At 39.8% G+C, this 27866-nt stretch overlaps 2 protein-coding genes across 3 annotated transcripts; both read left to right on the forward strand.

Moving 5' to 3' along the window:
* Nucleotides 1–1065: 1065 nt before the first annotated feature.
* On the forward strand, nucleotides 1066–8535 carry amer1 (APC membrane recruitment protein 1). Its single transcript, XM_010750006.3, has 2 exons — nucleotides 1066–1495; nucleotides 3755–8535. Exon 2 carries the CDS (start codon nucleotides 3859–3861, stop codon nucleotides 6970–6972), a length of 3114 nt encoding a protein of 1037 aa, XP_010748308.1. The 5' UTR covers nucleotides 1066–1495; nucleotides 3755–3858; the 3' UTR covers nucleotides 6973–8535.
* Nucleotides 8536–10555: 2020 nt separating this feature from the next.
* On the forward strand, nucleotides 10556–26853 carry zc3h12b (zinc finger CCCH-type containing 12B). Of its 2 annotated transcripts, none has more exons than XM_010749996.3 (6): nucleotides 10556–11217; nucleotides 15595–16395; nucleotides 16494–16633; nucleotides 17753–17987; nucleotides 18242–18348; nucleotides 18441–26853. In XM_010749996.3, the coding sequence occupies exons 2-6, from the start codon at nucleotides 15761–15763 to the stop codon at nucleotides 19868–19870; spliced, it is 2547 nt and encodes an 848-aa protein (XP_010748298.3). In that variant the 5' UTR covers nucleotides 10556–11217; nucleotides 15595–15760; the 3' UTR covers nucleotides 19871–26853. The 2 variants fall into 2 exon arrangements, with proteins under 2 accessions (XP_010748298.3, XP_019124429.2); XM_019268884.2 differs by having other exon boundaries at nucleotides 10556–10671.
* The last annotated feature ends 1013 nt before the right edge of the window (nucleotides 26854–27866 follow it).

Below are 27866 nucleotides of genomic sequence, written 5' to 3' on the forward strand. Positions count from 1 at the left end.
TGTCGCGCCAGGAGGAGCTTTCCGGTGGACTTACAGAAGCTGCCGCGCTACTCAACAACATTTTGTCATCAGCGGAGACAATTCGAACATTATCTAATGCAACAGCGAGCAGGCAACAGTGCCACGCCCCCTTGAGTGCCTCGCCAACGGGGGGGGGCGCTCGTGCGCCCCTCACGGAGACTGCGCCCTGGGCGGTTGCCCACATTGCCCATAGCTAAGACCGGCTCTGCCTGTGGGAACAACTTATTATCTTGTGGGAACAAGTTATTATCTACTGCGTATAAGTTATTATAATGTGGGAACAAGTTATTATCTTGTGGGAACAAGTTATTATCTATTGCACACAAGATATTAACCTGTGGGAACAACTTATTATCTTGTGGGAACAAGTTATTACCTGATGCGTACAAGTTATTATAATGTGGGAACAAGTTATTACCTGATGCGTACAAGTTATTATAATGTGGGAACAAGTTATTATCTACTGCGTGCAAGTTATTATAATGTAGGAACAAGTTATTATCTATTGCACACAAGTTATTAACCTGTGGGAACAAGTTATTATCTTGTTGGAACAAGTTATTATCTACTGCGTGCAAGTTATTATCATGTGGGAACAAGTTATTATCTATTTCACACAAGTTATTGACCTGTGGGAACAAGTTATTATCTTGTGGGAACAAGTTATTATCTTGTGGGAACAAGTTATTATCTACTGCGTGCAAGTTATTATAATGTGGGAACAAGTTATTATCTATTTCACACAAGTTATTAACCTGTGGGAACAACTTATTACCTAATATAATATAATATATTTTATTTTGTGCCAACAATACTATTTAGAAAAATGTAAACATAAAATAATAAATACATATAAATAATAGCATGGTTGCAATTTATTAAACATGCACGTGTGTGTTTTGTATCATTATTATTTTTTTCTTTATTTTCTGCTGCTGCTGTTGTGACTGTGATCGCGTTATGAAACAGTTATAGACAGTGTATATATAAATAAATAAATAAATCTTATTATCCGTCCACGTTTCAAACACACGCGTACACACATGTTGCGTCACTAGCATGCGCCGCGCGCGCAGAGTCACGAGAGAGGAGATTTGGGGAGATTTACCTGGAGAGAGGAAGTGATCATCAAACCAGGCGCTGGCTTTATTGTGTGTGAGCATCTCGAGTAAGATGGACACGCGTGGCCTGACTACAGTGTAGCTGCTGCGCGTATTTATACACATTCACTGCGCGCGGTGTAACGTTACCGTGCACCGTCAGACTCACGTTACAGCCTCCACAGACACGCGCTGGTGAGCGGTGCTTAACGTTAAAGAGGAGGAGGGGGGCTAACGTAAGCTAACGTTAGCTGGAGACAAATGAATCCGGTCCAAGCTGCTCCAGGACCCGGGTCGACCACAACACAGCGACCCTGAAGTTAGCAGAAACAATGCGCTGAGAGGAGGAGGTCGAGAAACCAGCTGTTTAGTTGGTAAGTTTGTTTACTTCGTGACTCGTTTAGCTCCATCGTTTGAACACGCTCATGTGGTTTAACGTGAAAACTATGGGCTGGGACTAAAGCTGCGCCTGTTGGAGGTCTGCTGTCCGTGAATTCAACGTTAACCGACCGTCTGTTGTCTCTGCTAAGGCTCCTTTAAAGTGTTTTTGTCACACCTACCACCACCACCACCACTCACAGCTGGACCACAGCTACACCTATAGACTGTTGCTGTATCAACAGGGCTTTGGTTATCAGTCAGATTTAGAGGTAACTATAATATAATAGCAGCATAAAACACATTAAACATACATCAAAATGTTAAAGCTGGATTAGATTATACTTTATTTATCCCACAATGGGGAAATTCACTCGTTACAGCTGCAGAAAATGTGAAACATGCACTATAGAAGTAAAATAAAAACACAACAAACAGTCTACACAATAAACAAGAAACAAATGTACAGATGTGCAAAACGATTACTAAGGTAAAGCGGCCATGATATAAGTAATATTGCACATGGTAAGTAATAGAGATGATCTGAATTGAATTAAATATGTGTTAAATATAAATGCAAGGATAGTTTTAGTACTTGTTTTTCTCTGGCATGCATGTAAGTTTACACATGCATGACTAACGAGGCTGTGTTTATTGATTTCATTTGGCTTCATTCTCTCACAACACAAGACACTGTTTGCAAGACATGTTTTATCATGCAAGACATTAGCGTAGGATGTCATCTCCAGTACAAATATGTGCAAAAAGGATATAGATTATTCTCCTCTGTGCTTGTTCCCTTCTTCACAGTTTGTGTTCAAGATCAATAACTCTTTAGAAACAAACAACAGCCAAACAACTAAAAGAAAAACAAAACAAAACTGTGCAACATAGTGTACATAGACATCGAGAGGATGCGTGACATATTTATATATAATTATACACAGCAAAAAACACAAATATCCAATTCAAAGACGATAGATTCAGTATGAGTTTGGGACATGTATGAGCAAAAATAAACAGAATTCAACTAGAAAAAAATAAAATGTTGTAATTAATGCATTTTATTGTGAAGTTAATGAGTTGCACCACTTGCCTGTAGTTAACCAGAGTCAAGCTAGTGAAGCCACAATAATATTACACAAACATTCTTATATTCACATAGAACAATGGTTCAAATGATTTAACATGGACCAAATCTACTTATATCTAAGTTGTCTAAGCTGTGTGACATGATCAGATATATGTTGTGATGATAGAGTTTTATATTACGCTCTGTTGTGTATTTTACACTCTATTTTCTGTGGCCTTGCATCACACACAGTTGCATGTCACTGATGCAGGCTACAGGCAGGAAGTTTGCATAAACAAACATGGTTGAGAGTGAACGTGACACAGAGGGGGGAACATGGTTTGGGTATGAAAAGTCCAAACACAGACCAGAAAATCTTAACAATACTTTGCAAATTATGCTGCAGACCGGTCCTCACAGCAAGCTCACACACAACCGACCTCATTTATCACCTAGAGAGAGTCTACAGAGGGTATTTTGGCTGAACACGGCATTTAGGAAATTATCATGAAGATTGAAGGAGATAATGACTGATGTTGCAATTTACATCTGCAAAAAAAAAAAAAGAATCTTGGGAAATAGTGTTACACACAGCTGCAGACAACTTGAATATAATATGTCACTAACAAAACAAGACAGAGGTAAGACACAATAATAAATTACATACAACAGAAAAATTTAATCACAAAAAAAACATGTTGTTGTGACAAAGCGTTATCTGGTTATGAAATAACCTATATTTGGATATGAGATGACACACCCCTAGTTAACAACAAACATGCAGCAAGATAACACAAAGCAGGCCATAACACACCCTGTGTGAAGATATAACATTGAGATATACGGTAACAGATCAGTATGTGAATACGACATTGAGAAAACCACAGAGCCATGAAGTCTGAGCTTGTGCTCCCTTCAGGTGAAATCATCTGTCATGAGCTTAAAAGCGAGGAAAGCCACAACGACAAGCACACGTGGTCAAACTGTAGACGGTGAGTCATTTCAGCAAAGAGAGATGTGACTCTCATCTCCAGTGGTAGTTTTACCTCAGGTTTGTGGGGAGACACATCAGTGATAGAGATGAGTATTAGAAACCTCAGGTTAAAGATGTGCACTGTGTTTGTTTCATATCTATGTGGTCAATTTTAATCGATTGATTTTTGTCTCAACTTTCTCAATACAGGCCCTGTATCAGATGGAGAACAAATGTGCTGTGATCTCATCCGCTGATTTAGAAAGTTCAGCTACTATGTCTTCTGCTGGCCTGCTTCTGTAAAAGCCGTAGCCATGGCTTCTCGCAAGGTAGATAAGCTACCAAGTGACAGCAGGGATTTAGCTTCGGTGTCCGAACACCTATCCCGAAGCAGCCCCGATGACATCACAGAAGAGCTTCAACCGGATACGATGAACGCTGCAGTGAAATCCCAGAAATCCGGACGATTCAGGAGGACCGCCCTGACATTTTTTGGAGTCCGTAAAAGTATCTGTATCTTGCCGAGTTTCTTTGGAGGGAGGAGTAAAAATCCCAACAAGTGGTCTAAGAAAGGGATCACCAAAAGCAGAACGCATGACGGGCTAAGTAAGGTCAGTCATGACGACAATCTGAGAAGTGGGTACATGTCAGCTGCAGATTTTGAGTACCACAGCCAGAGGGACTCTGCTGGAGAGCTCCATAGTAGCTGCCACAATGAATGTAGTCACCCTGCTGCTGCTGACCAGAAATCACTGACTCTCACCCGGCAGAAAAAGGGTTTGAGGGGTCTTTTTCACAGTTTTAAGTATCACAGAAACCATAGAAATGCTGGATTGGATAAAACAGAAATGATTGCAATGACCTCTCCTCATTGCAAGAAAGAGGATCCTGTTGTCCAGGACAACGCCAGCGAGTACGTCACAGAGTGCCTGGGATCTGAGCCTGATGTGCCTGATTTTGCAGATGTTATATGTGATATTTCCATTGGTCCTGAATGTATTGACGCTGATGTGATTGCATTAGAGAAGAGCATTGAGCAAGAAAGCCCAAAGTCTGAGCTCAGTGATCAAATGTGTGACGATCAAATGGAGGAGATGAATTTGGTGTCCGTCGTTTCCAGTGACCTCGAGGAGAGCCGTAGAGGACACAGCGAGCCTTGTCTGAAGCTTCAGACCATGTCCGAGCCTATATTGAAGTCAGAAACACCTGCTGGCTCATCGGATCAGCTGAACCTGATTTTTGGAGACGTTGCATCATTAAAGAGCTTTGATTCACTTACTGGCTGTGGGGACATCATCGCAGATCAAGAGGATGACAGCATCACAGAGAGCACAGTTTCTGGAGAAAGGAGCCGTAACGGGGGAAAGAGGGCTTCTTGTTATCTGACCTATCAGGGCGGCGGTGAAGAAATGGCCTCGCCAGAAGATTTGGATGAGGAGGAGTGTCTTCATGACATGTGGAGAAATAATGCGTCAGAGGAAATTTGCTATTCTTGCAACCAAGAACACACTGATTTAACTGCTGACCTGACAAGTTCTCACAACATGGACTTAGTGAACAGTAACAGTGCACAGCAAGCTAGTGGCATGGACACTTCTTCAATTGCTGATGTGTTAACTCCTCAAAGTGAGCATCAGGAGTCAGTTCCAAATAGTGACGAGGGCTACTATGATTCAACTACCCCGGGGCCAGAAGAAGGACAAGAAAAAGCTGATAGACTGACGACAGATAGATTGCCTCGGGACAGTTACAGCGGCGATGCCCTCTATGAGCTTTTTGCACCTGACGAGAGCCTCATCAGTCCACATTATGAAAACAAATCAAAGCTGCCCAGTTCAAATCAGTGCGAGTATTTAAGTGAGCCAGTCAGCGTGGTAGATTCCAGCTTTGTTCCGGGAATGAATCGATTACAAATACGCGCTGAACTGTACGAAGATTTTCTAGAGAGGCCGAGCGTGTGCAGTAAATCCTCTGAGTCAGCACAAAATGTGGCTGGTCGGCAGGAAATCAGCCCAAATAAAAACTGTAACTTGAATTCAAAACCACAAGCGTCAGTCAACAAGAACAATACAGAACCGGACATATTTGATGAAAAGGAAAGAATGCTGGCTTCCCCTGAACAGAGAACAAAATCCATAAATTCTGATTTGGAGAAAAGGCACAGCAGCATATCATTCGGCAGCACGTCCGACCCAGATTTTGAAACATTTTGTGAACCCAAAGAGCAACATCTTGAGGAGAACAAACCGGTGGCTTTACCGTACAGAAATATCAACTCTCAGTCTCCAGATTGTAGCCACGATCTGGACGACGGACAAACTGTGAGTTTCTCTCAAGCACTTGTGGACTACACAAAACACTCTCAGATGCTGAGTAACTTGCAAAACAATGCAGTTGACTTGGAGTCAAACTCTGCCTTCACTCCAAACATGCAGGCCTTACCTACCATAGTGACATTCGATGTCGTGGACATGCATAACGAGGGCGAATATGACGAGCAGATCCACATGGAACTGGAGGAGGACATTACATCACCCTATCAGGAATTTGAAGAAAGCTACTTACAAAAGGACGCATTCGCTGAGTGTGACTATCAAATGTTAGACCTGTATGAACAGAACCTGATCAGTAATACATGGGCAATTGCCAGTCTCCCACGGCACCTAGGCCTTACAAGAGTGAGTCAGTCCATGCCTAATCCATTGTCTCTAGACAGGAGAAGTAGATCTCTAGACAGAGAAAGCCTTGAGTTGAAGATGCCTGACACATATAGAGAGAACAGAGCTGCTATCGTTTCGTGTCCTCAGTCTGAAAAGGACCCTGAAAGAGATTCCTCACCATATTACAAAAAGAATGTACTTGTGTCTGCGTCAGAGGTTCGAGACAGTAGCAGCATTATGGCCTTATCCTGGCAAACAAGGTCAGAACTGGCTTTAAGCCTTCCTTTGGTAGACGGGGAAATTAATGATAAACTACAGGGGCTCAGTCAAACCCAAGTAAAACACAAAGTATTTTCTAGTTCATCTAGTAGTGATATTTCAGGGGATGGGAAGCATCTTTGCTCTAACGTGTCAGACAGAGTGTCCTGTGATACAAGTCCACAGAATACAGAGCTTTACAACAGGCAGTGTCACCTTCCTCTGCAATCAGATTCCTGTTCGCCTCATGGCACCTTTTATTCTGGAATGATGGAGCAGGTATCGGATGATGTCGACGAGGATATTTTTTGTAAAGCTGCCACTAATTTGCAATCCTACAATCAGTGTGGTAAAAGCAGACCGGTGGCTAGTGGAAGGGAAGGGTTATCTCACTCTGGGAGTCCTGTGAAAGCAGGGATGTCTAAAGAACAAATGGCCGTCCTCAATGAAACAAGAACAGCCAGGGAAGTGGCGGCCTGCAACAAACTGCCCGATGCGACCTTTAATTGAAAAGCTCTCAGTCATAGTTAGAAGTAAGAGTGATTTAAAAAGTTGAGTAGTGAAAATGAAGTTGTTTTTTTAATGCTTTCATTTTCACTATAAAGTTTTGAGAACCACTGCATTAAGATCACATGTGTATGTGCCAATTAGTGCTGTAATGTTACACCTAAAGGAGTAATTGTTGCGTATCTTTTTTTACTTGCACAACCGATTCCTTAGAAATGTTGTTGTACACTGTGAGAAACAGGACAAAGAATACAAAAAATGTTTCCAGCTAAAAATGAAATACTGTCATATCATGCTGAGTCATGTACAACGCTGTCTTAACTGAGAAGTCAAAAGGGATTTTCTTCATTTGCACAGTAATGGTCTTCACACACACATCAGTCCATTGAAAGTATTTAATCATTTGCATTAAAGATGCTCACAGATTCATCTCATTAAGCTATTGAGTTTTACTAGAATGTTTTAGACCCATGCTGAGGCCTCAGTATCCAGGTCTCAATAGTAATGCCATATTTTGTTTATTAGGGATTCATTAGTCTGGTTTCCATAGTGCAGCTAAACAGGGCTAGCCCAGTCTTGCTTACTTTGCCTGTAAACACGTTGTATGCTTTTAAGTGCTCGCTTATGTTTGTGTTAACTGCTTTTTCACAGCCTCTCTTTGCTCCAGTAAGGTTTACGTTGGTCTGTCATGGTGCTCAAATTTAGTGTTTCTGGCCGTTTACTTGGTTTACATGATTTCCAGTAGTGTTTCAGAGTGGAATATCTAAGTTCACAGAGAGGATAAAGGCTAAATTCATGACATAAAACAAGTCTTTTGATACCTTATGATGTATATTTGAAGTTATTTAAGCTGTTTTTCCCTTCAATGCAGATACACAGGTATAGGTAATGTACAGACAGTCTGATAGTTCTTGCATTTTGATTTCAGCTGCTATTTCATTTACACACTGTAGAACATTTCACACACAGTCGCCCGGTGCTTTATGTAAGACTTTGAAGAAACGTCCATTTTATGTTTAAAATGGCAGAGGAAAGCAAATCACGGAAAGTAGTACTGAACAGTCTCAAACTTTAGTGTGTTTGCTTCTGGTCTGATGAGCTAATTTGGCTTCACTGTGGCTGTTATTTTTTTCTCCGGTCTCAATTTTCCAACAGCTTGACCACCTGTGAAGTGCAAAATTCATACTGAAATGTTGCACTCTATTATTGCATAACTATAAGCTTGTGGATTTAAAAAAAAATGTTGTTTGGAATTGAAATGTCAAAAGATAAACTGGTATTTTCACCTTGTATCTTTTTTCTTTTTTGTGCATTTAATGTTTGATCAGTCAGAGATTAAGTCTTTTTTTTTATAGTGTAACATTGAACAAAATGTCAAAGAATTTGTATTTATATTCTCAGCTATTTGTATACATTGTATTCAAAATGGTTATTACAAATGGGCAATATTGTTTTCTAATTTTTTTTTTATTCTTTTAAAGTTACTTCCATGTTACATTAGGGGAAAACTGTTTTGTCAGAGTAGAGCACTGCCTTACACTAAAATAAACATGACAAGACACAACACTTCCACTTTCATTTTTCATTTTTTCTTGTAAATATAGAGTTTTATTGAAATTTTTATCCCAGCATCTATAAAGCCAAAGGCAGGGAAACCTGTACACCTGTAAGCAATTTAAAACTCACCTGAACACCTATATGTATATGATGGCACACACACATCAGGTCTTGTACACCATATACAAAATACAACTCTTTCCACTTGGTTATATTGAGTTTTTATTGACATTTATCTTAGCGTCCAAAGGCAGAGAAACCTTGGCAGACACTGACACCTTTAAGCAGTTTAAAGCTCATCTGAACATGATGGTACACCATATAAAAGACATAACTCTTTCTACTTTCTTGTTCCACTTGTTGATCTTGAGTTTTATTGATGTTTATCCCAGCATCTATGAGGCCAAAGGCAGGGAACCCTTGACAGACACTCACCTGAACACCTTATATGTACATGATGGCCAGGGGCGCCACCAGGAATTTTGGGCCCCATGACAGAAAAACAGACAGAAATATCTATAACCTACACAATAAACACGAAAAACAATCAACCTTCAAAACAGACAAGTACTGAGGATAAAAAGGGGCATGGTATATAAAAAGAGTATTGTAATGTAAAGTGACCATAGTGTAAGAAATATTGCAAGAGTAGTGACCATAATAAAATATTACAAAAGTAAGTGACCATAATAGGTTTACTTGGTGAATAAGTTTGTTATGAACTGAAATTAGGATGATAATTCCTATTCGGTTTGAATACAGAAGACTTATTTTACCATTGTAAAATTAACAATGTATATTTTTATGTCTAAACTGTGTGCCATCATGTACATATAAGGTGTTCAGGTGAGCTTTAAACTGCTTACAGGTGTCAGTGTAAATGTCTGTCAAGGGTTCCCTGCCTTTGGCCTCATAGATGCTGGGATAAACATCAATAAAACAATATTATTGATACTGATACTGATTAATAATTAATATCAACAAGTGGAACAAGAAAGTAGCACATACTAATCATGGCTGGAGTACTTGGAGAATAAGTTTGTTATGAACTGAAATTGGGATGATAATTCCTATTCGGTTTGAATACAGAAGATTTATTTTACCATTGTAAAATTAACAATGTATATTTTTATGTCTAAACTGTGTGCCATCATGTATATATAACGTGTTCAGGTGAGTTTTAAACTGCTTACAGGTGTCAGTGTAAATGTCTGTCAAGGGTTCCCTGCCTTTGGCCCCATAGATGCTGGGATAAACATCAATAAAATTTAATATCAACAAGTGGAACAAGAAAGTAGCACATACTAATCATGGTTGAAGTACTTGGAGAATAAGTTTATTATGAACTGAAATTGGGATGATAATTCCCCATTCAGTTTAGCATTGTAAAATGAACAATGTATATTTTTATGTCTAAACTGTGTGCCATCATGTACATATAAGGTGTTCAGGTGAGTTTTAAACTGCTTACAGGTGTCCGTGTAAATGTCTGTCAAGGGTTCCCTGCCTTTGGCCTCATAGATGCTGGGATAAACATCAATAAAACAATATTATTGATACTGATACTGATTAATAATCAATATCAACAAGTGGAACAAGAACGTAGCACATACTAATCATGGCTGGAGTACTTGGAGAATAAGTTTATTATTATAAAAAGAGTATTGTAATGTAAAGTGACCATAGTGTAAGAGATATTGCAAAGAAAGTGACCATGATACAATTTTTTTTTTTTTTGTCATGCCATTGATTAATAATCAATATCAACAAGTGGTACAAGAAAGTAGCACATACTAATCATGGCTGGAGTACTTGGAGAATAAGTTTATTATTATAAAAAGAGTATTGTAATGTAAAGTGACCATAGTGTAAGAGATATTGCAAAGAAAGTGACCATGATACAAATAATACTATTATCGCAAGAGTAGGGACCATAATATAAATAATATTACAAAAGTAAGTGACCAACACTAAATCAAGTCTGATATATTGTGTGTGCGTGCTGACCCCCGGTGTCTTTTCCTCACAGCTTGGGTTACTTGTTTCCCCTTGCGTTATCTGGCAACCCGGACCAAACTGCGACAGCGCCAATGGCAGCGAAACATAACAGATCCAGGCGAGCGAGAGGAGGATGACAGCGAGAAGGTGAGCTGAGAGCACCGCTACAAGTCAGACCCGGTGGTAGCGGTGCAGATTTTAATGTAGAAAAACGCCTTGTGTGTGAGTGTGTGTGAGTGTGTGTCTTCCTCTGCTTTCGCTCTCTTGTCTGAAATTCAACTTTTATCTGAATAAGTTGCTGTAGTGTTCCGACATTTACAAGAAAAAGAAAGAAGAAGAACCGTTAGCTCAGCTCGGCTACCGTTAGCAGCCGTTAAGTTAGCCTAGTGGAGTTTTATTACTGTGCCGTTAACTAAAGAGAAATACATGACAAGCTCGGCTATGTGCAGTTATGTCTTGTGTTTTAACCAACAGGATAACCCGAAGTAAAGCCGGTTAGTTTTGTTTTTTATTAATGTGTGTGTGTGTGTGTGTGTGTGTGTGTCGCTGAAATGTTCAGTAACGTTAAGACTTAGCCTGCTAGCGTATGCTAACTGTAACTCGGGGCCTAAGGGTGTCAAAGCAGTTATCCCGGACCAAATTCAGCCGTAAAGGTGACGTCGTGTGCTACATATCACTGGAAAAGAGTGTACTGTAAGTATGACATCTCTCATCACATTATCCAAAACCCCCCTTTTCCTCCATTTCATCCCCTCACAACTCATGATGCTGTTGCTAATTCAGTTTTTTTTTCTCCTCTCCTCTCCTTGTGTTGTATTGACGTGTCAGCTACTCAGCTGATGAATGCAATAACAAAGCGACACTTAAGTTAATTCAACAGTTCAGCAGGTCCTCCTGTTAATGGGATTAATGCTGTGTGTTGCACGTCCATGTAAGTTTGCTTGTTAATCTTAATCTGAGATGAGAGTTCAGTCTACGCTTTGCTGTTACTTACTCTGATTTGACTCTGAAATAATCCCACTTTAAGTAGGATAAGTCTGTTTAAAGTTTCAGACAATTTAACGAGGAGAAAAACTCACATCAGTAGCGCAAAGATGGTTCAAACCAACCAGTTATAAACAAGGAGGCATCGCATCTTCATCCATCATTCATGTATTCATCATTTCATGCAGCTATATGTTGTATATGTTGCGTTGCAAGGCAGTCATCCGGATTGGCGTATTCGTGACCGTACACCACTCTGGGACGCAAAGGGTAATCGTCCGTGTGTCCCTAACTAGTTCAGTACTCTGAAATGACATGATAAATTATTGTTTTTCTTGTGATGCGATGGGATAACAGATAAAGGAAATTGCTCGATAGCAATGAGACATCTGTCACTCTTGGTGAAGTGTTGACTTGAAGACGTTGTGGAGAATTTTGCTGGTTGTTTGTTGGTGTCATGATTATCAGCCAGCGTCCAGCCCTAGCATGTGGAAATGTCTAAAGAGAGTCAAACAGTGCCATGATCTCATATTGTTGACAGTTCACCGGGACTTTCCCTTGGTTATTTTTGAGCGTGTACATCATGATAAACCTCTTTATTTATTCTGTGGTTTTCAGCTCAGACGTTCTCTCATGGCCCAGATACCGCAATGATTAGGCGTTGTTGTAGCCACAGTTTGAAGCGATAAGACAACAAAAGGGAATGTCCACCTTTTGTAATAAAGACTTTCTTTTGTATTTCAGCCTCCTGCTGGATTGTTTTTGCACTGATCTCTTGAGTTGTCTTAATTTCAAGATATCTACATAACCGTGGTGCCATTTCTCACCACTTCATACAGGATACTCTGTAGGGTCAGCAATGTAAAAGATGGCTTCAGGGCCTTGCTTCACTTGTTGCTATGAAACAGAGCTACACGAGCCTGTGCATGTGCAGAGCTAGTCTGGAGGTCTTGCTGAGTCTAAGCCTGTGAATCTGGAGGTGGAAGGGAAAGGATTGGAGGAGCTCTGCTACCTTTTTAAACATGTACTGATGTGGTCCTAAAATGTCTTACATGGCAGTGGGCTGTGTGAGTTAACCACCGTGGTTCCTCGGCATCCCCCCTTTGTCAGCCTGTTGTTTTAAATGTTTCATCCTCATCATGACATGATGTGTAAAGGTGACCCTCAAAATATCGTTTAGGGTCTTGCTAGTGATGTAGATTTCTAACTTAAATCCTTGTACCAACGTTGTGGGAGAGACACGCTGATCATCATTTGTTTCACACTCGGATGTTTATGTTTCTTTTTCAGTGGTCAGCACAGATCGAGGTCTAAGCAGTGTCTTTTTTTTTTTTTTATTGCAAAATATGCTGCCTCAAAAGTTTTAGTGTAGAGTTGTAGTGTAGCTGTACGTGTTCTGCATTTACTGACTGCCTGAAGAGAGATGATGAGCTGTGTTTGTGTTAGTCGTGACTGGTAAAAAGGAGTTAGCTGATGACAAGGCTGTGTTGCTAAGCAACCCACATCATGGGCTGCGCCTCTTGAAGCTCGAAGCTGGCTGTATTCTACTCTCTGCAAGACTGGGGAGGGTGGAGGGTGGTGGGGGGGCGAATGCAGTCTTGTGTTTCGTGTTCATTAATGCAGGTGTTATTATTGAGATTATATGATCATCAATATAAAAAAATGTACACCTGGAGCTGGTGTTTTTATACCGCAGCCTCCACTCAAGTCCTACCACAAAACAGCTTTTTCTTCTCCGAGGAATTCCTTTTAGTTCAGATAGTGTGTCAGAGAGCTGGAGGCGCAGGGATACACTGTCCAGCCCACACTTTTGTCTCAGGTTATGTTAACTCATGCACTCACTCCGTGTGTGTGTCTGGCTCCGGCGTTGCTTGTGAGACCAGTAAGGCTTTTGTGCTCATAGAGGCGAGGGTTGATCTGCAGAACATTCACAGGTTTTTGTGCAGGAAGGTTTTCATTTTAAATACAAGCAAGCCAGTTAGAGCAGGTAGCTGGGTGGAGGCTATCTGTTGCATCTATATTTTTCAGTGACTTATACGATGTTTATTGTGGGAAAAGTACCAAAGTGGATTTATGTAATAGTCACATGCTGATGCTTTTATCACCTAGCACCTAAATAAGCACAATCCTGTTCAGATTTGTTAGTAACGCTCTCCCTACATACCATTAGATGTCCAGTGTGTAAGCTTTAGGAGTATCTGTTGGCAGATATGGAATTTAATATTTAATAGTATGTTTTTACTAGTGTATAATCACCTGAAAATGAGAATTGTTTTGGTTTCATTGTCTCATAATGAGCCCTTTAGTTCTACAGAGAGAGCAGGTCCTCTTCCATGGAGTTGTCCATACTACAGTAAACATATGTGAAAGTTAACCTATAAGATAAATCTGCATTTTTTAATTAAACTTGTGCTAAGAAGTTAAATATGTGCATAGAAATTAAACATGTGCATGAAAATTTCACATGTGCAGAGAGGTGAAACGTGAAGAAATTAAACCTGTGCTAAGATCTTCACAAATAGGAAACAATATAAATGTAAAAATAGTCATGGCATTTAGCAAAGGTAGCCATATTACACGAGAGCGTGTGCTTTAACGTTAATATTGGTGCGACGGTGAGGCGGTCAGGACTGAGACAACTCCACAGTGTTGTGAAGCCCGACAATCAAAATGTATTGTATGCATAAGAAGATCGATGTATTGTTTCCAAAATTCACAACATGTTTTTTTATCAATCATGTTTTATTTGGCGACTTTTAGTTCTTCAAAAACATTTTCTCTGCTGTCACTGAACTGTTTGATCTCCGGCGTGCTGCACACACGGGAGGTTCACACTTGTATGAACAAGGCGGTCTAACAGCAACATAAAATACAAAATATTAATTGAAAAAAGTTGAAATTCACCTTTATTAAAAGTTGACTTCCAGTGTACTTATTCATATCTCTTTATATATTTCCAGGATTTAACAACGTAGAGATAGCGGAGTACTATTTTTAGAGATGAGTCAGGTGTGATTTCATGGAGATTTTAGCACCGATCTGGTTGCTTGGTTGTAACTATTTGTTGTATACAACAAAAACAACAACAGTCCACAAATCCAACACCGCTGTAGATGCTTTGCTACAGTTTGACTGTGCATTTTGTTACGTCTTACAGCTTTAAGTACATTATTGGTTATTAGTAAGTGAGTTTACAGGAGTGACTCAACTTTCCACTGACAGTCAGACAAAAACTATAGCCTGCAGACTGTTTAACCAGTCAGCTATACGAAAAAAATGCAAATGTAACAAAAGTTTAGATTTGATTAGTTTGCTTGAACCACAAACCACAGTCAGAACGAGAAAACGTGTGCGTTCATACTCCGATCGGCCTCTTTTCTCACGTTGCCGCGTTTTTTTGGTAACTTGTTTATTTGTGTAGGAGACTTATTTGTTCCACTTTATCCAGATAGCACTGTTTGTCGTAGGTGAAAGATTTATTGGTCTACCACAAGTAGGGTGAAAGCCTACGACTGCATTATCTTACCGTGTGAATGCAGTATACAGAGGTTCCCACTGACTTAGGTTGATTACGTTTATTTGACATGAACAGTGCATATTAATAACATAAAATATGCCAGAATTAGCCGTCTGTAGTCCCCAAATTTACAACATCATTTGACAAAATCAACATGAATCCAGCTTTATAACAATAGTGACGATAGTGTGGGTCGTCCCTCTAAAGGGCGGGTGAAACAGAAAGAAGATAGGTTCACAAATTTAACTGCCTTTATGTGGGTGTACTTGAAAGTTCATAAAAAGATCGAGCTAACAAACCAGAAACAGAGCATGTGAGCATATTTAATGTAAACCCTGTTTTAAGCTGTATGATAAAGCTCTTTGTATGTGCTGCACACAGAGAGGTTATGGGATGTCGTACTAATCCAGCCACTTACTTACAGTGGTACCAAAATGAAACAGGAACGTGAGATTTAAAAAAAAATGCATTTCAAAGCAGACTTGAATGTAAGAATACACATTATTTTAAGGTGAAGTAAAGCTGAAACAATGTTACTAATTGATTTTTTTTTCTTTCCTCTCTTTCAGGGTTTAATAGTCTGATTTTGCCTGCCCACATAGGGGAGACCGTGTTACTTTGGCTCTACACAGAGAGCCTGTAGCGCTATAATCCAGCACTGAGTATGATGATTCCCTGGTTGCGGTGGAGGTGAGGAAGCATGGGGTGGAAATCTGAGGTGTCAAGACGAACGTGATGACAGTATGGTCAATGGTGGAGAAGCTCAAAATGGAAAAACGCCCATGGAGGGAGGAGAACATTGACTCAAGCGAGGCCCAGCATGCCACTGACGATTCAGAGGATGGAAGCAGCTCTGAGAGCGAATCGGAAGAGCAGCAGTGCCAGAGGGTTCAGGTGAACAACAGCAGGTGTAAGAAGAGGGAGCCCTTGGCTGTCACGAAACCCCACCGACAGCTCTGTCGCTCTCCATGCCTTGACCGCCCCAGTTTTTCACAGAGTAGCACTGTGCAAGATTTTCGTGAGGATGAGAGCAGCGCGGGACCAGGGATCAAGACTGCCAGTGACAGGGATTATCAGACGAAGATGGATTTTGCTTTGAAGTTGGGCTACTCTGGAGAGCAGGTGGAGACGGTGCTCAACAAGTTGGGGGCAGCAGCACTTATTAACGACATTCTCGCCGAGTTGGTAAGGCTCGGAAACAAAGTTGAGCCTGAGATTCAACCTTGCAGCAGTACGACCATCACATCGATATCACGCTCCTCCTGTGTTAAAGAGACTGTTAGCCCAGAGGTGTCATTGGAGGACGACTCTGTGGATACCTTTGATAACCTCAGGCCCATCGTCATTGATGGCTCAAATGTGGCAATGAGGTAAGACTAACAAACATTTGGTCTGTGCGTCATACAGAATACACTTAGATTTTGTGAGACACAAGTAGATCTTACACCATGCTGCTTTTGTCTTCTAGCCATGGAAACAAGGAGGTGTTCTCGTGCCGCGGCATCCAACTTGCTGTTGAGTGGTTCTTGGAGAAAGGACACAAAGACATCACTGTGTTTGTCCCAGCCTGGAGAAAGGAACAGTCGAGGCCTGATGCCCTCATCACAGGTAGTAAAGCTATGTTTTAGACAGGTGATATTTGAGACCAAGAAATACTGGAGGTTTGAATAGAGGCAGAATATTTTACATTTCAACAATAAACTTTATTGTCAAATGAATCCATTAGTACAGTGGTCCCCAACCTTTTCCTAACTGCGGACCGGTCAACGCTTGACAATTTTCGAAATAAAAAACGTTTCAAAATAATAAAATATTAAGTATTAAGTAATATTTTCTTCTTCTCCTACCAACTGTGGATGAAGTAGTAAGTCCCCCTCTATTATAGTCCCAGTCTAAGTCGAGCGGTCTTTTATTTTGAAACGTTTTTTTATTTCGAAATGACCGTATTAAATAAAACAGAAATAACTAATTAATTCTTGTGCGGCCCGGTACTGATTGATCCACGGACCGGTACCGGTCCGCGGCCTGGGGGTTGGGGACCACTGGCCTAGGTGTTGAGGGCGGGGACAGTCATCATTGAAAAAACTAAAACGTGCTTTCGGCCTCCGAATGCAATATGCAGCGTCCACGCATAGGCTTATCTTACATGAAAAATTAACCCATTTTTTATTTACATCTCTCTCTCTCTCTCTCTCTCTCTCTCTCTCTCTCTCTCTCTCTCTCCTTTTTTTTTTTTAAATTTCCCCCCAATGTCACGACCCGGTTGGGGACCGCTGCATTAGTACACTGAAACACAGCAGCATAAATTGCGAGCCAGAGAATCTGGATATATGAAATAAACAAAGCCAGAACAACAGGTAGAGTATCAGAGTATAGTGCGTGAATTTAGGAGGGTTTCCCCGATCAGAGCGTCTCATTCATGCTGCATTTTCCCAAAAGTTAGATCCAGCTCAACTTTTCCGCTGCAGGTTGCTGCATTTTTTGGCGGACACCCCGGAAGCACGCACTGCCACAGTTTTTGCCGCAGTGCCAGATCCTGTCTGAATGTACCCTTAGAAGAGTAATACTTTGGTATGAAGATGTGAGGCATGACCTTGTGGTGTGGTCAGGGTCTGAGACTCTCCACCATGAATTTATTGATTAAAAAAACACCATAATATACCCATATGGATATCATTACTATTACCTGTTCGTGTAATGTTAATCAGCCTTACTCCTTTTTTTCAGATCAAGAAATCTTACGCAAGCTGGAAAAAGAAAAGGTCCTGGTTTTCACCCCATCTCGGAGAGTCCAAGGCAGGAGAGTGGTGTGCTATGATGATCGCTTCATAGTGAAGCTGGCTTATGATTCTGATGGAATTATTGTGTCAAATGACAACTACAGAGACTTGCAAAACGAGAAGCCAGAGTGGAAGAAGTTCATAGAAGAGCGTCTCCTAATGTATTCATTTGTCAATGACAAGTAAGGAACTTTGATACATTTTTAGGATGGAATTGTGTAAAAATGGGACTCTTTTCACCTTATGAGGGTAACCATAGATTGTATTGTTGTGGGTTCGTAGGTAGTGTATTGTGTTTTTTTTTCTTTTCTTTAACAGAGTTAGAAGTATACATCATATTTATCATAATATATTTAGTCATTACTATAAAATTGTCGATGCCCTTTTTGCTGGAAAAAATAAGGTTAACATGGATTAATGAAATCCTTTTAAATAGGTTTATGCCGCCTGATGATCCACTGGGAAGACATGGTCCAAGCTTAGAAAATTTCCTCCGCAAGCGTCCTGTTGTTCCAGAGCACAAAAAACAACCCTGCCCTTATGGTAAGTCCCTTTTAACGTTTGAACAATGTTCCATTTTTTAATAACTTAAGTGTTTAATGTTCTTGACTTGATGTGCTCTTTCTTTAAACAAGGAAAAAAGTGCACATATGGACATAAGTGCAAATACTATCACCCGGAGCGCGTCAACCAGCCACAGCGATCGGTGGCTGATGAACTGCGGGCCTTCGCCAAACTGTCTGCGGTAAAGACGATGAGTGAGGGGGCTTTGGCTAAATGTGGTACAGGTCCAGTAACCATAAAGGGGGACAGCAACTCTGAGGCCAAACGAGTGGCGCCCAAACGTCAGTCTGACCCCAGTATTCGTTCAGTGGCCTGTGAACCTCCAGAGGCACTGTCCGTCGTGAGGAAGTCTGAGACAAATTCAGTGCCTTCCCTTGTGTCTGCTCTCAGTGTGCCCACCATGCAGCCTGCCAAGAGCCACGCAGCTGGGGCCTTGAACACACGATCAGCCAGCAGCCCAGTGCCAGGATCTTTGCAGTTCGCGCACAGTTCCCTGGAGCACATGTCCAGTGTACAGTACCCTCCTATTTTAGTTACTAATAGTCATGGCGCCTCTGTTACATACAGTGAACAGTTCCCGAAGTATGACTCAGTTAGCGACCATGGATATTATTCACTGCACAGTGATTTTTCAAATATGAGCATGAGCAGCATGCATAATGTCGACAGTTTCTGTAGCATGGAGCACGAGCATGGTGTGTATCAGAGAAATCCCAGCCACTGCCCTGAATCCTGCCTCAGCCATTCAAACAGTGACTCGTTCTCCTCCTATGGGGATCTGTACCCAAGCTCTGTGGACAGTAGCTTAGAGGAGAGCATGAAGGGGCAGCAGCAGTCTCCTGCACAAGGTAGGCTGCAAACTTTCTCCCATGGGTTTCGTCATGAAGCACTGACTAGGGTGCAGAGTTACGGACCGGAAGAACCCAAGCAGGGCCCCCGTAAGCAGTCTGGATCTCATCTAGCACCACACATCCAGCACGTTGCAGTGGGAGCCAGATCCAGCTGCCCTGGAGACTATCCCCTAACTCAGAATGTCCTCCCACCTTTGTCCTCACAGCCCACACGGTCACTAGGTATGACTCGTATGGACAGCATATCAGATTCAAGGCTATATGATAGCAACCCGATGAGACAGAGGCGACCTCCACTGTGCCGTGAGCAGCATGCAAGCTGGGACCCTCTTCCCTGTGGTAATGAGTCCTATGGGTATCATTCGTATCCACTGAGCAACAGCCTGATGCCATGTTGCGAGAGGGTGATGGTCCGCAGCATGCCAGACAAAATGGAACAAATCTGGAACTCACCGTGGGAGATGCCAGGATCTGCAGCTGAACACCAAGAGCGGTACGTCATCCCAGACCACCAGTATCAAACATATCGGAACCTTTGTAACATCTTTCCTGCTTACGTAGTCCACTCAGTGATGGAGAAGAACCCACATCTGACAGATCCACAACAACTCGCCGCTGTCATTGTTACAAAACTGAGGTCATGCCATTGAGCAGTTAATCTTATTAAACATTCAGAAGTTACATGAGGAGGGAAACGCGGATTTTAATGATAGGCACTTGTTAAATGTTGCTGTATGCGCAACATCTGCCCTCAGGAGTTTTTTTTTTTAATGTCACTGGTGTAAAACATCTGGTGATCAGATTTTCCGTCACTAAGATGACATGGAAGTAATCAGCCTAAAGGAAGTTTGTCTAATAAGTTATCTCAAATTGTAAGATGTTTCACATATGAAAGCTACCTTTTTTTTATATGAAGTGTGGTGCAGTTGAGATGAGGTAACACCTTATTAGAAAATCATAACACATTCATAGTACCTGAGCAGGAGCCGCATAGCAGCACGATTAATCATTAATTCTTGAAAATAACGTCTGATAACATTTGGCTGAACTGCTGCATGTCCCTTTGATCAATTCTTAATGTGTTCCTGTTTATTTAATTGATTAAATGTTCTATAAAAATGATGTATGTAGTCCCAAATTGTTCCATACTTAATCAATCAGAATTTTTTGAATAAATAATCACAGGAATAAACTGTGTCAAATATAAATTATATGACTCACTTATGAAGTCTTATTTTGTCATTCAGATTTTTATTTCATAACTGACTTAAAATGTGGCTTTTTTCCCCCAGTTACACTTAATCCACAGCCAATCAGATGCCCTCCTTGGCTCTCTTAAGCAAGCAAGCAAGCTTAATAACTTCTACTAGATTTAACCAATTAGCCTCTGTTAACTAGAGCAACAACAATGTCCACACATGCTACCTAAGTAGCTGGCTAACTAGCAAGATGTGGTTATGAGTTTGTTTGTTTTTTTTGCTCGGCTCAAGTGAAGAGACAGAGTTAATGGCAGCAGCTAACATTAGCTAGTTAATTCAAGACCCCTAAAGGTCAGACAGACGGATTGCATTTCTCTGTGGTTGCTCAAGCCAACATGAGCTAGTTAGCTGTTAACACTGGCTGTTCACTGTTGTTGGGTTATATTCTCAGGCCACAAGCCAACCTAGCTAAGCTTTAAAAGTTTACTTACTTAGGGATTGTTGTTGCTCTAGGTCACTGGTTTCCAACCTGGGGTCTCAACCCCCAGAAGGGGTCGCCAAAGCTCACTGCCTTCTTTAAGAGTTAAGTAAACTAAACAGTTATTTTAAAGTTGAGATGATTATTTGAGCTATAAAGTAAATACATGTGACAGGATAAAGGCAGGGTGAAGCTATTGTGTATTCACAGAGGCTTCACTTTTCTGAACAGCCTCATTCTGTACAACCCTAAAACAACCAAAGCACTCAAAGAACAATGAGAATAAAACATTGAGGAAGCCTATTAAGTAGATATGATTGTTAAACAGTAAAAAAAAATCTGCAATAATAAAATACAGACAAAGAATTGTATAAAAAAGATCCTAAAATATGTCTCTTAGTTAGGGGTCATCAGTGGGGCCCCTGAAGGATAAAGGTTGGTAACCATGGCTCTAGGTAATGGAGGCTAAATGTGGTAGTGGATGAAGAAGTATTGAAATAAACTGTTTTGCACAGACAACATCATAATTTGAACCTTATTTAAACCGTAATCTAATCATAACTAATGTAGCTAGCTAGCATAATATTAAACCTCGTCCTTGTGTTAATCAGTGTGAAGTGCATCAATAAACAGGTTAGTTACATGGCAACACAGTCAAATTAGGAAGTAATAACTCTGCAACATCTCCCACATTTGCCTTATTAAACCAGACACAAGAGTACGCCAACATTGGACACCGTGTAGCTTTTATGAAGATCTTGTTCAGGCCCTGTGAATGTGTTATGAAAGGCATCTAAAGTGTTTCTGGTGCAGTGGAACTATAAATAACCTTGCTTAGGTCTGCCTCTGCTGTAAATAATTCTTGTGACTTTTTTGTGCGTTTATTTTGATGATAAGTAAGGGAGGTAGACACATACCTCACAGCATGAACTATGACATTTAATGGCCTTATATCTGAATGACCTCACGCTTTAGTCCTTGTCTGACCGGTTTCAATGAAAGTCTTTGTCATTGAAGCCTCCTATTTTCAAATGTAAAGCACTAGCTCAGTATCTAAAGAGATATATTTTCTCAGCCTCACTTAACAAAGCTACTATTTTGGTAGAATTTGATAGTGCACAAAGCAAGCCAAAAAAGAGATTTGACTTGTATACACGTGCACATACCTATGTAAATATAATCACACAAAAGCCATTATTTCAAAGTCATTTATAAGCTGCTAAATAATGCCAAAAAAAGATAGAATTTATATAGTGTCAGTATTCTACATAACTTTACATTTTGGTTCACAGAATTCGAGATTATAGGATAAACTAACATCTGTGTTTGGATAATTTCCTATGGTGTACTGTATATTTACCTTTCTGATTTTATTGGATTCTATGTCCAGGATTTTCCTATTTATATATTTGTCAGATTTGTTGTGCTGATCCTTTGATTCAATGTGAAAATATTCAAAGTATCTTTGTTTCAAACAGTAGCTCTAATGGACTCCTTCAAGTTGTCAGCGGAGCAGTTTGTTTTCAGGAGCAGGTTCATTTCGTTTCAGAGACTACTTTTACATGCACTTAAGTGGTCTGATGACCTGATTTCTGATGCAGAAATGAGAAACCTAGTTTCCTTCATCAGTTTAGGAGAAACTTGATTTGCCCAGCGAGATCCCTGATTGAATTAGGACCCAGGACAAGGACGGTATCATCACTGTGTGCAGTAATCTAGCAGGATTAAAGGCAGTACTGCTATTTACGCTGATGCATCATTGCCCCTTATTACATCCAAAGTCCAGCCTGTGCTGAAGAAATCTATTGATTTTTCTATCATGAATGTAAATTAGTCTGTTCTAGTCCACAGATGAACAAAGCTAAACACGTGCACACAGTAAAACAAGCTATCCTGTCACTTTACTGTCAGCACAAAGCTTCTTGGATAACACACTTAAAATCTGGCAAACCTCAAATTGTTGAGTGTTGAGAGGAGAAATCTGCTTTCTGAGAAACCGCCTGTAAACTGTGTTGTTAAAGAAACCGGACTATTACAGTGCATCTCAACAAGTTTTATGCCTTAATCTTGTTTCTGACATTACCCAGCTTCTTATGTGCATGTAAAGGTAGTGAAACGTTGAGAGTTGACTTCACCGGGCTGTGAAGTGACTTGGGTAGGGACAAGTTGTAGAAACATACTATTAGAGATGGAAACTTTTTGAATCAGGCTGTGACAGTTTAGCCTGGGAGTGAGTTAAATATCGAACTAATTTTGTGATATGTTGTCGAGTATGAGGTCTCAATAATTGTATAAAAAAAAAAAATGAAGTGAATGCTAGAAAGCATGTTGAAGATTGATGAATTTACTGTATGGCTTTTTATGAGAGGCTGAATTGCTCCAATACAGATGTACAGTACACATACATGCAGCCAGTCTCCAAGGATCGCGGAAGGGTTCGGCTGTGCCTTTGCAGCACATTGCTCTCAGGATGCTTTCAATTTTCTAACTTTCAGTCTTGCCCTGCCAAAAACCAGTGGTTACTGGCAAGAGTCTACTCTGATCTAGTAGTGATATATTTTGTGAAAATCCTACATGTAACATGTAGTTTACCTTAAAGTTAGTTATGTACAGTTGAAACGTGGAGACGGCATTGCAGAACTTTGTACTTTTTATGTATATCCTTGTTATGCACCTTGAGATCTGGAGAGTTAGGCTAACGTGGTGGCTTTACGTGATGCAGCTTTAGTTGGAGGATGGTGGTGTCCATAAGGGTGCCAAAAAAACAGGGGTGTTAAACTGCTTAAAGACCATTTCATTTGCCCAAATTTTAAGAATGTCTGACAGAGATCTCGATTGGACCTTTTTAAAATATAAACTGCTAATGTTGGTTGCTTATCATGACATGTATAAACACAAGAAGTATTAACTAATGTGATGCATTACAATCACATTCATGCTCAAAACTCCCTATTGATTTTTTTTAAATAATCCATTGCCTTTTCTCTACCCCCACCCTCAGGACAAAGCACTCCATGAAACATTCAGCCTATAGCTGCAGGGAGGCTGTAACACGTAAAGCCAACTCCAATAGCAAGATCATGCTTTGAGTGCATTTTAAAGGGAAATGCCACTTATTTTCAGGATTCAGGTACTGGGTTGCATGACAGATTGTTACAGATTTAGTTTAGTATCACATGCACGTGAAGAAGAGGAGAAATCCTCTAATGTTTAATGTCAGATTGACTTCTTGTGAGTCAAATAGCTGGATTTTATTATCTTCATAGATAATTTAAAAACAAAAGAAAGAAAGAGAACTTGTATTTTTAAACTGAGTGGTATTGCTCTTTAACAGGGCCAATTATGTGAGCCGGACTTTGTCTCATTGGTGGTGCTTCAAAAATACACATATATATAAATATATATATTTCTCTATAATGTTTAGGTACAACCGTGGTATATGAATAGACATAAATGAAAAAAAAAATTTTTTTTGAATGTGTTTTGCCCAAATGAATTTTGGGCTTTGCTGACTCTTTTTTTTCATGAAAAAAGACGAGGCCACTTGAGGCCGGCTGTCTGTTCATGAGAAGGTGAAACAAAAAACTGCCTAAATGTTTCTTCATGTGAAACAATCAGATTGCAAGGCTGCTGTCAAGGTTGTTTCTGGCATTTGGCTAAAAGTTTGCGCGCCATCCTTTTCCCCTTCGAGATGAGTTGAGTCTAATCCTACAAACATCCAACACGCTTGCTTGATTGAAAGACCAAATAAGATCTCGAGTGTTTTGACTTTAATATATAGTGATAGTGAGATCCTGCTTTAACCTGAACACTGGAATAGTCCATTGCCCGGATGAACACAAATCTACCAAAGTGATTTACAACAAACTAAACCTAGACGACATTGGGCTGCGATGAAATTAATGTCAAATCACCTTAAACTTGAACTCATTATATTGTCCCCCAAAAACCAATTAGTTTATGCCTCCACGAAGACCTGCACGCATGATTTCATTTAAACCGCTGATTGTGCTCACATGCCTCTTTTCTGTGTTACTATTCCTGGCACAGTGCCACGTTTCGACCACTTCTGTGTAATGAGATAAAACGTAGAGAGATTAATAAGTATGAATGCAAATTCACATCTGTCAGATATGTCCATAATGCTGAAATAGTAACGACGGTAGCCGCCCTAATCCTAAAGGTTGGACTCGCACATAAACATAAGCTCTCCTGCGAGTGATTGACTCTGTGATCGCTGGGCAATAGACTATTTCCAGGCCAAAAAATGAAACCCTAAACTGTTTCAATGTACCAATCAAGAATTTTCTTGTTTAGCCAGGAATGGCCAGAATGGTGGTTGATAGTCCCCACCCTTCCTTTTGTACGTGCCGCAAACAACTAAGCCACAAATGTCTAGAATTGACTTTTGCTTGTTGATACAAATTGTATCTATACCTTGAATGTAACAAAATATGAAATGTATAATATGAAAATAGTTTTATTTAAATAAAGGGGAGGGGGGTAAAAAAAAAAATCAATGCCATAATGTTTGTGACACTGTGTGTCACTGGGAGTAGCCCATTGGTATGTACTAATTCTTACTGGGTACAGTAGTTAACTTACAGGGACGTTTACGTGCTACGTAAAAGTGCACAGATACCCTGTGTACAGCAGTAAGCATCATGTCCTCTCTGTAAATAGTCACACCTGTGTGTGTGTATATTAATATATAAATATGTATAGAGGGAGAGAGAAAGTGATCTGTAAATGTAACTTCAGTTGTTCAAATACTTAGATAATTTCTGTGTTGTAACCTGTGCACCTTGGTTAAGTGCATCTATTTCCTCTGAATTGACATGTCTGCTTTATGCTATTTTAATGGGAGTTTCAATATTATTATTTTTTAATATATTTTGCCTAATAAAACATGCCAAAGTTATTCTTGGGTGGCTCCTTATGATTCAACACACGGGTTGTCATGCAATGAATTCTGTATTTCGGGGGACAAATGTATAAATCAAGAGTAACTTGACACCAAACGCAAATCTGTGTCTACCCTGACGGTTAAAGGTATTTTACAGAAATTGCAGTAAATCCAGATTTGTGTTTGGTGTTTAATCCTCTCTTAAAGATACAGATCCTTTTTAAAACAGTAATTTATTGGAGTGTTTGGCAGTTGATTTAATGACTAACCCTGTTTGTCGACAAAGCAGAGGTGTGTTGAATCATGAATTAAATTATTCACCAATTGTATTTTCATACATTTCCGGGCCAGTTTGCACACTGTTGTCTTGAAATGGGCAGTCTGTTTGGTTTTAGCTGGCCTTACTTTCAAGATGTTAAGACTGATATTGTCAATATATAATATTAACTTAAGTTCAGTATCAGTTGTTAATAGTTAAGATCAAAACCAAAGTGATTTATGATGTGCACACATTACGTACCTGTTATGATAATTGGTTCAAACACACATAAACACACAAACAGTTATGGTCAAACAAGTGTGAACCTCTTGATGTTTTGTCAAATAATTCAAAAATTGAATTATTCATTTGAAATTCAACAACAAGAGGTGAACACATTTGAACATGACTGCACATATATAGTGTAATACTCAGGTTAAGTCACACACACACACATTTTAAATCACATACTTGGTCGTTTTCTAATATTGAGAAATGCAGTGGTCACATTTCTGAAGTAGTCTTAAGTCTCTTGTTTGAGTAGACCGTCGGGTCTGCGATGTAAACTAATTTAAAAAAAAAGAAGAAAAAAAAGGGAAATATACAGCACGTTTTCTTTTGTGTGTGTTGTGATGATCTGCAGTATTGTAATCCACACTGACTGGAAAGCATTGCTTTTGTAGACCAAAATATACAAAAATAGACTATTTGGGTCTGTGGGCTCAAACAAAATGTAAGTCTTAATGACAAAATGTGTTTATCTTCATGAATAAAGAAAAATTCTGTTCAAACTGTGTTTTATCGCTCTCTTTTTTTCTTTTTTATTAAACAAAAGGGAGACCTAACAAGAAACAACTGTTGAAGTTTTGTGTGGTTACAGTTATTTACTTGAATAAAATGACATTAAACTTCAACTTTTTCAAATATAATCTATAGGCAGTGCTCTCATGTTTGCATTCAAGCCTTTTATGTAATAACTATTACACATCTTGAATATGTTGGAGCAGAAAAGATTAGATGAATCCACTCTAGATTTCAGTCTTTCTGAATAATAACATCATGTCTTCTCCGTGACAGCTGAATAGATGGTTGTTAATTGAAAACAGTCTCCATTGTTTATTAGAGGAAGGTAAATAAATGAGGAACAATGGAGCCAGACAATGTAATATTTTATTTCTGGGTAAGTCGTTGGGTAATGTTTGGAGAAAAAAAGAAATGGGTGGTGTTGTGGGAAAGCCCTGTTGAAATAAAATGTATTCAGCGAGCAACTAATCACAACCAAATTTGTTGGTAGTAAAACATCAATAAAATATGCAAATATTTGCCAAAATGCAAGCAAGAACAAAACTTTCACCTCTCTCATTGTGTCATTCTTTTGGATGAATAGGCTAAATGTTTTCATAAAGTGTATTTGAAATAATAAAAAGAATCTTGTCTTGAAATCAAATAAAATCAAAATGTTGTGCTTAATGCTTTAAACCAATCTGTGAATTGAGCAGCTGCTGCTGTTGTGCAACATGCACACTCTGCTGGTTAAAGGGTGTAATAGCTCGGGGCATGTGTCATTAAGCCACATGGCCATGTCACGATTTTAAATTAAACGACCTGTTTAATTCAGTGTATGTGAAAAGAGGCTGCTGCTTGTCTCTATAGCTGACAAATTAAAATATTCCTCATTTAAATGAATCGAGCAAACCAAATTTCTGAGTTTTGTCTCTTTTTGAAGTCTGTAGAAACTCTAGCGTCCTCAGTCTTAATATCATCGATCTATAGAAGTACTGTGACTCAAGATAACAGTGAATTC

Source organism: Larimichthys crocea, chromosome XXII (assembly GCF_000972845.2).
Source record: "Larimichthys crocea isolate SSNF chromosome XXII, L_crocea_2.0, whole genome shotgun sequence".
NCBI classification, from domain to species: domain Eukaryota; kingdom Metazoa; phylum Chordata; class Actinopteri; family Sciaenidae; genus Larimichthys; species Larimichthys crocea.